General features: G+C 36.5%; 1 protein-coding gene across 1 annotated transcript in view; it reads right to left on the bottom strand.

Annotated features, from left to right (window-relative positions):
* The window catches only part of LOC127220827 (sorbin and SH3 domain-containing protein 2-like), a 57,719-nt gene that overhangs the window by 29,103 nt on the left and 16,413 nt on the right, over positions 1-12,203 (bottom strand). Inside the window, 4 exon segments of the mRNA XM_051182707.1 lie at positions 2-112; positions 1,901-2,088; positions 5,272-5,321; positions 10,677-10,733. Of these exon segments, the coding sequence (XP_051038664.1) occupies positions 2-112; positions 1,901-2,088; positions 5,272-5,321; positions 10,677-10,733 (406 nt within the window).

Here is a 12,203-nt window from a genome sequence, read left to right as displayed (position 1 = left end):
GGGACATCCAAATGCTGTCTATAGGCGCTACAGTATTCTAACTCACTAGAGGGGGTGCCATTGAGCCCCGAGTAACTACAAAGGGTTGGGCACATTTTGCTATCATCCCCACCTTTCAATCCAGAGCAGCATGGCAGGAGAGAGACATTTGGAGAAGTTAAAAGGTTCACAAAGAGAGGAGAGCATGTCAGTATTAGCACAGCAAAGAGAAGGCAGTTAGTGTGGCTTAATCTAGGCACCGTCACACACATAGCTTCAATTAAAGAGGAATGCCTGATGCTAAAACATGATAATGTTTTTTCAGTGCAACTTTGCAGATACTACAGTAAACCAAACCACACACGAAATAGACTTGGTGTAGCTAACATATTCTTACTGCATAATTTGGTGGTGGTTTGAGCAACAAGACATGCCCAAACCACAACTCTAACCACAACTCTAACCTATCAGGCTAACAGCATAGCTATCTCTATTAATAATTTATGAATTACATCCTCTCCTGAATTCTCCAAAAATTGGGCAATTCATTCAGTTGATGTGCAATACTTGGGAAAGGAACTTGACTTAACTCTTCATGGTAAGAAAAAAATAGTTAAATTTATCAGGATCTTTTACATTTTGGGTTGTACCCAAGAATGATGAATCCATGGCATTTCATGACTGACTTCTTTCTTAGATATGATATGATGAAGGTATGTTAGTTAATGAGGAAATTACTTTCTGAGAGCTAGTTAGATCTTAGATGGTGCAGCCATCCACCTACACAGAGACCATAAACAGTCATCATAAGCAGTCTGTCTTTTGCACACCACCCACTGCTTCCATTTAGCACTGTGTGGCAACAGTGTCAGGGCATACAGTTGTTAGGTGCACTCCACTGTCCCACTCCATGGACACTTCTGTTCTAATTTTCTTTACATGCTTTGAAACCCATTCTCTTCTATCTTAACTCTCAAAGACTGGAGGAGATTGCGGGGCCCCAAATTTGACATGCTACTGACTCAGTAGATCATGGGTCAAAAGAAAAATAAAAAGACCCAAGTAGTGGACCTGAGACCCAAATAAGCAACTCTGTCCCTTCAATGTTTAGGTTACTGCATTTCCAAAGAAGAGAAGGCCATCCTTCACTTCCTTTCTTCCTTCACTTCTTTTCCTCCTTCCTTCTTTTTCCGTGTATGTGTACATTTAAGTAGAGGTCAAAAGACAACTTGTGGGTGTATGTTCTTTCTTTACTATATGAGTCCTGGTGATTACACTCAAGTTGACCAACTTGGTGGCAAGGGCCTTTCCACACTGAGTCATCTCACCAAGGCCCCTCATTTCTAAATGTTGTATTTGTGGCTTTAAGCCAGTATTTATTTACTGTAAACCATCATGGACCACTGTGTTGCATGGTAGAATGTGATACTCTACCATACAAATAAAGGTTGAACAAAATGGAGCAAATGACTAAAGGCATGTCTTAAATAAATTACTTTCTAATCCAGAATTTAAAGTACCCCATTGCATGTTTTAAGCAATATTTTTCTGTTGCTATTAATAATTCTTATTCTACAAATTTAATTACTTATCTATAATAACATCAGAAAATTTGCTTATGTAAAAGCCTATAAATGCATTTCTATAAAAATGACAATAAATTATTTAATACTTTGAGTTTTTTTTTAGAAAAAACACAATTCAATATATTTTGAGAAAATAGTAACAAGCTTGAGTACTTTAAGACATTCAAATGGCTTGACAGTTTAAATTGGATTAGGTAGCAATGGCTTTGCTGGGCAATGGTATTTGCTTCAGGACACTATAAGTAAAACAAACATAAGTCAAGATCATGGGCCCTCCCCCCATACTCTGGGCTAAATTGTGAATTAACATGCTTTGTTCATTTATTGTGGCTCACCTTGGGCTCTTGATGGAGAGGAAGGAGAAGAGCTAATGAAAGACTTCGTCAATGTGGAACTTGATCCTTGGAGGTCTGCTCGCCCCGGGCTGGTCCTGTTCATACTCTGATCACCCAAGCCTCTGGGTGGGCCCACTGCAGGTTCACTCTTCCTCCGTTTCCTAAAGTCACCAGCCATGCTTGCAGAACTGACAGGGGGAATCAGTGTCACTTTGATGGGGATTGGAAGAGGTCAACAAGTGTGCGAGAAAACTGATGATACATTAGATAAAGGTGTAATGCCTAACCTACCCACAAAGTTGCATGGAGAGAAATTCATTCCTTCACATTCAAATTCTTTCTTTAGACTCATCTTTAAAATATGTATTGGATTCATTTTATTTTTTTATTTAATTTTATATAACAAAGTCCAATTAAATGAAAACAAACATTTATACACAATATTTGGGAATTTGGGCGTCGTTCTTTCCAAACTACTTCCTGCTGGTAAGGGGTGCTGTCTTCATTTTTAAAGGAAAGTTTCAAGTTGCAGAATATCTGACTGGACTGTATAGGTTCTTCATATCTGTAGGTTCAACCAACTGTGACTGGAATTATTAAGAACTGAATCGCTGGTGAACACATACAAACTTGTGTTTTTACTCCCTATGTGATCCATTATAATAACCACTTATGTATGTAACATTTATACATTTTTATCTATATGTATGAGTGTTTTGCCCGCATATATGTCTATGTATCATACCTAGTGCCTGGTATGCATGGAGGACAGAAGAGGGCATAGGATCTCCTGGAACTACAGTTACAGATGGTTGTGAGCTGTCATGTGGGAGCTGAGAACTGAATCTGGGGCAGCAACTGCTCTTAAACACAGAGCCCTTTATCTAGTCCCAACAACTTAGTTTTTTTAAAATAGCATTTGTGTTTCATGAGGCATTGTACATATTTCAGAGTATATAGAAGGTAGGTTATATGTAATTTTTTTTTGAGACAGGGTTTCTCTGTGTAGTGTTGGCTGTCCTGGAACTCACTTTGTAGGCTAAGCTGGCCTCGTACTCACAGATCAGCCTGCCTCTGCCTCCTCAGTGTTGTGGTTGTAGGTGTGTACCACCGTTGTCTGCCCACGTAAGTATTGTGCCATTTTTATGACACTTCTGAGTCAGTAAATTTTGGTATCCTTGGCGAGTCTTAGAACATGTCTTCTACAGAGATCAACAGACAATTGAGCAGAGAACTCTTCTATGCCCACTTCTTTTTGAGCATCTTTCTCTTGACATCTTCTATCGACATGAGTAACAGCTAATGACCCTATCTGCATATGCCATGTCTCAAAATCTGTCTTTTATATATAGGGTTCATGCTATCTGTGACATACTTTAGGGGTTTGTAAATGCATCCATCATGAACATGCCTTGTAGAATACTTCTGTTCCTACTAAAGATTCCTTGAATACTATTTCCTCAGTTTTCTCTTTGTCTTTGTGTTTTGTAAAAACCATTGATCTTGTCTCTATGATCCACCATCTCCAAATGTTACACAGTTGAGATCAGACAATATGTAATCTTTTCAGATTTGTTTCTTCCATTTGTAATGTGCCTTTTTATCCATGAGTTTAAAAAAGACATGATTTTGTGGGGCTGGAGAGATGACTTGGCAAGTATTTATACATTTTGTCACAACTATATGGAATTCCAGTTCCATGGGATCTAACGCCCCCTTCCTGCATTCACAGACACCTACATGCACCTGGTATACATACATGCACTGAGGCAAAAATACATATAATAATCTAAACATGCAATCCAGGATGGCTTCAAACTAACTATGTAGCCAAGGATGACTTTGCCTTTCTGATTGTCTGTCTGTACCTACCAAGTGCTGAGGTGACAGGCCTCTAGCACCATGCCTAGTTTTTAATGCGGCATTGGGGACTGAAGCAGGTTTCATGCATCCTTGATAAACATTCTCTCAAGTGTACTATGTCTCCACCTTTTCCCATGTCTTTTTTGTGACTTTATAGCTTATTTCTTATTGATGAATCACATTTGATAATATAGATGTTATTTACCTAAGAAATAACATCTTAATGGACTCTAGGACTTGGAAATTTTGGAAAAAAAACCGTTTTAAACATTCATATGTAGATTGCTATTCTCTCTCTCCCCTCTTTCCCCTCTCTCTCTCCTCTCTCTGTCTCTGTCTCTCTCTCTTTCTCTCTCTCCCTCTCCCTCTCTGTGTTTATAATCACCCTTTAAAGCAAAAATTTCCCTGCAGTGAACTTATTGTTCTTGGCAACTCAGTGTTATGATTCCTATTTGTTTCATATATATTTTGTTTTGTGTATAAAGAATTCTGGCAACATAATTCTATCTAGAAAGAAGTGTTAAAATAGAAGGACCATGTGAAAAAAGCCATCTAGCAAAATGTCTCTTCTACCTAAAGGATTATCTTTCGCTTTCCTAATGTGTTCAGAAGAACCTTAAACCAGAATTCCAATATTTAAATCATGAGTGATTAAAAATCTAGTCAGCAAATAAACTGTCAAAAATTTCCTTTACACAATTGTAGAATATGATGGTGGTTTATAAAGAAAGGGAGATTTTTTTTGATCATATATTTGAGTAGGGTACCATTTTAAAAAAATCAAACAATTGGATACATGCTACATACTGTCCTCCAAGTCACTTTCATTATGTAAACAACTATGATGACACTGTGCAATATTAATTTCTATTGAACTACATCTGAATTTTGGTGATTGTTTCAATTAAGTATGTTATTTAAAAGATATGATCCGAGCTCACATTGGTTGACTCTGGGGACAGTTATGACTAGTGGTGACAAGTTAACTTGTTTCAGTCTGCTACTGAGCTTAAACATTAGCGTCTTCAAAGATAAGTTGGTGGCGTGGTTTTTAACACATGGTGTAGTCAATGGGTTGAATATGTTTATGGATGTGGGATGCCTCAAAATGTAGTGAAAACAATTTGTGTGATCAAAGTTTAAGTAAATAGCAGTAGTTTCTAATTTATAAAGGGTTTCTAAAGCAACATTGAGAATTAGTTATTTTCAACCCTCACTGGAAGACAAGAGGCAAAGGCAGCAGCGGGCAGAACCGACCCTTGTGAAGGATTACATTGTGGAGTTTTAATAACTCTTGGATGTGATCATATAAAATGATATGCAAACATATAAATCAAGCATGAGGTCTGGTACTTAAAATAAGAACACGAGATAATGATCTTCATCAGTATTTCACTAAGAAAGAGCCCTTTATCTAGTCCCAACAACTTAGTTTTTTTAAAATAGCATTTGGGGAAGCAACTACTGGCATAGAGTATTTTGTTAGGGTAATGTCATGAGATCCTTACCTACTGGGTCTTTCCAGGCTTCTGTCAATAGTGGACTGATAGATGGAGGCCTGTTAAGATAGGGCAGCAGTCTCATGAAAAGAGTTACAATAACAATTTTCATTTATTTCTCACCATGAGTTTTGCATTCTAAAAAGGGTACTCTAAAATTTAGAATCTAAATATGGCAATCGAAAGAATAATTTATTCTTACAAAACATGCCTTTCCAAAAAAGATAACATCTTTGAATTTCCTCTTAACAAAATACACTGCATTCTGTGATATAACACAAGCAAGACATTCATTTCATCAGAAAGAAAAGGAAGAAGGAAGAAGGAAGAAGGAAGAAGGAAGAAGGAAGAAGGAAGAAGGAAGAAGGAAGAAGGAGAAGGGAGAAGGAGAAGGAGAAGGAGAAGGAGAAGGAGAAGGAGAAGGAGAAGGAGAAGGAGAAGGAGAAGGAGAAGGAGAAGGAGAAGGAGAAGGAGAAGGAGAAGGAGAAGAAGAAGAAAACGTAACCAGTAACATTATCATGAGGAACACTGACTGGATGAATGAATAAAGTTAACTTCTGCATAAATTTCAGGCACTCAATAGCTGTTGAGGTAATAGGAGCTTTCTACATGAAGAACTGGCTTTATTTGCAAGAAAATATTTGCAGTTATCATTAAATCCTTATAAAATATGAAGTTCTTTATAATTTCATTTTTATTAGCAGATGTTATCCTAAAAATATAGCATATAAGTGGAACTTGAATGTCCTTGCTCTATAAACACACATATTATTTTCATAAAATACAAAGAATTTGATTAAAAATAAACCCAAATTATGTGGGACTTGAGCCAGACACAGAGTTATAAATGCTGAGCCATTTAAGTTCAGAATTAGTTTAAAATGAATGAATCAAGATATACTCCTTTAAATGGTATGCTTTACACATCTCATTCTGAACATACTAAAACTGAAGCCACGCAAAAGCAGTAGATAAAGTTTTTATTGTACATGGCTGTTTCTGAGACACTTGCTGAAATATCTACATTACAAGAGAGAGGAGGTATTGAGTTTCTGAGGGGACATTGCAAGGTAGAAGCAGCGTGTTGTGATCTCCATACTCACAGCAAACCTATTCCCAGTGAAAATATTTTGACTTTGGTCATGTATATTGCTCAATTTATCATCAGAGATGAACTTCGGTTTGTTGAAAAAAATAAAAGTTATTTTGAAAATATTTATGCGAAGGCCTAAAATGGTCAACCATAAAAGGCAAGAGTTGATGAATTTTATCCTAAGTTCCTATATAGATAATTTTTTAATCAGTATATTAAAAGCCTGCTTAGATGAAATGACCATCTCTCTTTATAACTGATTTCTACTATTCTTTTTGATTAACTGGTAAATACGATCAGTTTCCCAATTAAACACTAGATTATAACTTTATGAATTGTATATAGATCAGTCTGACAAGCTTCATGCATAATATTTTGCTTTAATTCCATATTACTGATTGAGAATGGAATTTTACCCATAGTAAAACAAAGGATTTATTGACATGAAAATGTTCTTTGGACAGGAAAAGCATATTTAATACTTGTACTTCTTAGAAAATTCTTATATTCCCATGTCAACAGATATGAGAGTAGAAAATTACTATGATGATAAACTTACATAATTATTTGCATTTTTCTGAATTGGATACTAGAAAGTAAGGAAAACATAGTAATGAAGAAAGAAAAATGAGTAAAATAATATTAGGTAATTCTACATGTTTACAGAAGTGATAGAGCCTCAGAGTGTCACTACCTGTGGGTCATGGGGTTTTATGGGACAACCTGACAACTCAAAGTGTCAGATTGAGGATGCTCTCAGAATACCCCTAATAAGATCAGAAATATGAACTCTCAGTTATGATAAGCTTGGGTAATGTTGCAATATGAAATAAAATACTGTATGAGAATTGATGAAGTATGTTTCTGAGTTAGGACAAACTGTGATTACTCTTCCTTGTCTTGTTTCTCATAATCCACATAAGTGTGTGTGTGTGTGTGTGTGTGTGTGTGTGTGCGTAGGTCAAAATGTAAGGGGTCAATTCTCTCCTTATACAATATGGGTTCTGGTATCAAACTCAGGTCACAGCTGAGTCATCTTGCTGACCTAAAAACCATACTTTGATTTTCTGTCTCATAAGAAGAACTTCAGTTGTCAATTATAAGGTAATAATAAAAATTAGACTAATAATTAAAGCAAAACCTTGTACAATAATTATGACACTAAAATGGAGAAAAAGGAGTTCCAAGGAAAGCACTAGTCCATTTTACCAAACACAATGTGCTCACCATTTGCATCTGATCACTATTTTAACACAGTAGAAGGTCATTTTAAGGACAGGCAGACATTAACTCATTCTTTCTGCTAAGAAACTATTGGTTAAACTTTGCAAACAAGTTCTTAACTGTGTTTTAGATTTTATTTCAAGCTAGAAAAGTGTAGGTTTCATTATGACATTTGCAGACAAATGTTTAGTTAAATTTGATTTGAAAATATGTCATTTGTAACATATGTTTGACAAAAACCAGGTATTTGATCAATGATGGCTTAGGTATTACCTAACAATTAGTTTTTAGTAGAAATGTTATTAAAGGTAGGATCAAAATATCTTATGGGACTATATTCTCTTACACTCTGAAAGGCTATCTTCTCACAAACACCTTTGTTAACTATACTATTAAAGTCACTCATGCCTCTCAGTCCCCAAAGATAAGGACATACAGTTAAATTGCTATCAAACTGCTTTTTAAATGTAGTATTTTGGCCACTACCATAATGTAAAACGTGCATTAAATTAAATTTTTCCCCAAAACTCAATGATAAAAAAATAGTTTCCCTCCCTGGGGAGCAGAAAGGGGATGGGATGGAGATTGGTGGAGGGAACAGGGGAGGACGGGAGGATACAGGAACTGGGATTGACATGTAAAACAAGTTGGTTTCAAGTTTACATAAAAAAATTATCAAGAAAAAAAATAGTTTCTAGAAGAGCCAAGCTCTAAAAGCATCTATCAGGGATGAGGGGGGAAAGTGTGGTATAAAGGAAATAGTTTTGAAACAAAGGCTGAGAAATTAGTGATTTATTCTCTTGATAGCCATCTTAGTAGGCCACTATAGATATATTCCTTAAAGTTATTCTCTTCATTTTTTGTAACTAGAAATCCAATGAGTTGAATATATTTTCTAAGTTCTGTTTCAAAATTAATGAGCCAACTACTTTTAAAAAAGTTCCAGAAATATCTGATCAAAATACCTGGGGAATATTTATAAAATGTTGATTCATTTATCTTAACACATCAGTATAACACTGAATTTAAAAAAAAAAATGGAGCCAGGTGGTGGTGGTACATGCCTTTGATACCAGCACTCAGGAGGCAGAGGCAGGTAGGTCTCTGAGTTTGAGTCCAGCCTGCTCTACAGAGATAGTTTCAGGACAACCAGGGCTGCAAAGAGAAACCCTATCTCAAAAAAAACAAAAAACAAAAAACAAAAAGACCCCCAAAAACAAAACAACAACAACAACAACAAAACAATAGTAGCCATATATGATAAGTATATCTCTCTCCCCAATGGATTATAAATCTAGCCAAAGTTCAGCAATACAGTAACATAGTTTTGGTGTGGAGACACAAGAAAAATATTTGATTGAATTGAATTTCAAAATATATTCTAGGTTGTCCATATGCTGCAATGATACAACCTACAGAGTAGAATTATTTTATTTAATTCTCTTTAGAGAGCAGGCTTGCCTACAAAATATGAGTCTTGAAAAATTACTGAATTCAACACCTCAAAAAGTTTCTGATTTCTAGATTTTACTTTTTATTTGATAAAATTTTTTTCAGTCTTTTAACTAATACCATGATTGATGGTTATTAGATGATCTATAACTTGGAGTTGCAGATTAAATTTTTGGAAATTTGAGTATTTACTCTTCAAACTTCATGCCTGCAATCTGTCAGGACATTGTGTGTCCTTAGCATGAGTTCTTGGCTCATATCTTGCACATAGCTTGAATGAGGCTTTTACAATGAAAGTAAGATATTTATTCAGTGCTGTGTTCACTTAAAAGTACACAGCAACTACTGTGACAAAATTGGTTGACTCTGTGTGCTGCTCTCCTGCCTGGCTTCTTTGCAGTGTGCCTACAGGAGGCTTTTATCTGCCTGACAGTTAACACAGCAGTGACATATCTATTGTGTCTTCTAAGTGCTTCTCAAAATAACCTTCTGGCTTCTTTGTAGAGGGCAAAGTTTGACTTAAGAGTCCTTTCTGTTCCTTTTCATATACTTTTTTCCTTATCCAGGTTAAAATTTTCATGGCCTGACATAAACTCTTCACCCAGCTATTTGGCTGATTTTCATAAGCATTATTATTATTATTTTTAAAAGGTTTACTTAGTTTTAGTTCATGCATGTTTTGCTTGCATGCATGCCTCCTGTGAACTATGTGTAGGACTGGTGCTGGTAGACCCCAGAAGAGGGTGTTACAAATGGCGTTGTGGATGTTTGTGAGCTGCCCTGTAGGTGCTGAGAACCAAAGCCATGCTCTCTAAGAGTAAGTAGCTAGTGCTCTTCAACCACTGAGTCATCTCTCCAGTCCCATCCATAAGCTTTTGTCAGCAGAGACTTCAACTGAGTCTTACTGCACATAGCAGTGACTATCTGCTCTAGTGGCTGCCTGAATTACAATTCCAAGAGTTAGTGGTGCCTGTGGAACTGGGAAACTGGAACACCCATGCCAGGTATTTGTTATCTCTATTCTTGACTGATAGTAAAATCCACTAGCATTTAGTAAAGCAAAAGATTAGCAACATTTAGAAAAATATAAGGAATACGTTTCTGATTATATAAGAATCAAAACTTAGTTTTTAAAAAACCATGTTATTCTGTCTGTATGGGTATAGCACTTTTGCCACAGCACATGAGAGCATGCTCTCTTCATGCACAATGGGCAGGTTCCAGGGTGGAAGTCAGGCCATTGGGCTTTCACAGCAAATACTTTTTCCCTAATGAGCCATCTCCATGGCTCAAGAACCTCAACTTTTGAGTCTGCACCTCCTAGATTGTTTTCTAGAAGACTTTCAGTAGTACCTTTCCCAGTTTATGAAAACAGGCAGTCAATACATGCTCAAGTTCAAGAGTTGGGTCTTTTATGCTACTGAATATTTTAGCTGGAAATAACAGTTGGAAAAAAATCTATCACCTGGAATTCAGAAACAGCCAACCCCTTCACAGTGTCTAGGAATGCTGCTACATGCAACACAGTGATACAAAGAGTTTCCAAAACCAACCGGAACAATACAGGAAACTGTTAAAAAACACGCATGTTCAGGCTGATAGTAATGGAGGGGAAATCTGGAAGGAGAGAAGAATTTGTCTTTACCTCATTGGAAACACCGGAAGAAGGATCTCGAACATAGTCCAGAGCCTTTTTAGGAGGCTGGGGGTAGATACACCACATAAGCAGAAGTGGAGAGATGGGATGGATGGAGGAGAGTCAATGGCAGCGAGGAATGACCATGTGGGAAAGGTGACAATGGTTAGAAATCGAGTGCTGATAGAGAATCACATACATATAAAGAGCCACGTGAATGGAGCAAAATGGCAGCCTAGGAGGAAGAGTGCAATGCTTGTAAACATTCCCCAGCACTGTGAAAAGCTGCTTGTGTTCAATTAGTAGATTTGTAAACTTAATCTGTCAGATCCAAATTAGCACTCCTGGTCTTTGGCCACAGTAGATTGCATGGACATCAGAGAAATAAGCGAGAACATGCAGGTGAGTGTCCTTGTGTGGCTGAGGAGGATGGCAGAAAGTGATGATAATTTGGGTTCAACACAGAAAATCGGTACAGTCTCTAGAAACTTTCCCCCAATAATAGCAAACACAAAGCAAAACAAGAGAGCATTTTCCCAATAAATAAAATACATTTTAATAAGAGGAGATACCAGAAAAAAATAGGAGGAAACAATCCTCTTATTAGGTAATAGAAATGCCAGGAAATTTTGTTTTATATTCACTTACAGTCACATTTGATTTAGTTCAATAAAACATACAATGAGGTTAACCAAGAGTGCATTTTAATGCATAAAAAGGGCTCTCATAGCCATCCAGTAAGGAATATGTAATCGGCATATTTATAAATTCTTAAGTGACGTGGAGAAAGAACAGATTCTGGGTTCTTATAAAATTGTTGGGCAGTGTAAATGATATGCTGTTCAACAGTTTAGGGGTTGTAAAAAAATGCATGTTTCAGAAAACATGAAACCCACAAACAATTCCTCAATAGAGATCGAATGATTAAAGGAAGTTGCATGAAACCTGAGTTGACCTGTCCCAAACAGATCAGACCCCATGAGGGTCAAACTGGGGGGCTTTGAACATGGGAATCTGGAGATAAGAGATCTTTTGGTGGCTCATGATCAACACTATAAATCAAGGTCCACAGGGCTTTTAAATTCTTTCCTTTTTGTTACATCTCTTCTATTCAAAGAATCATTTTATAGTGGGGATATTTATAGTGGGAATGTTCTGACGGTACTTTTAGAGGAAACTGCCCAAAGATTTTGTTGTACAAAAGGCCTAGATTTGGGCAAATTCCTTGACCTTTTTTTTTTTTTTTTTTTTTTTTTGTTATTGGAGCTGGCAAGTCATTCTTGAAGAAGGCAAGGTACTTGTTACTGTTAAACTACACCAAAATGTGTTGTACAAAATACAGCTTTGCCCTAAACTAACTCAACATGATAGATATGCAATGAATTAGATGTGCTTCTAGTGCATGATTAGGAGAAAACACATGGGAAGTGAAAGAACACATTTAGGCATTTGATACAAGAGTGAATTTGCACAAAGCCGGAACATGGATATTTTATTCATCCAGCTTTTGTTCTTGACATGACACGTCTCCCTCCT

The sequence above is a fragment of the Phodopus roborovskii genome, unplaced genomic scaffold (assembly GCF_943737965.1).
Source record: "Phodopus roborovskii unplaced genomic scaffold, PHOROB, whole genome shotgun sequence".
Lineage (NCBI taxonomy): Eukaryota > Metazoa > Chordata > Mammalia > Rodentia > Cricetidae > Phodopus > Phodopus roborovskii.
The sequence above is the reverse complement of the archived record's forward strand: the minus strand, read 5'-3'. Positions and strand labels throughout refer to the sequence as shown.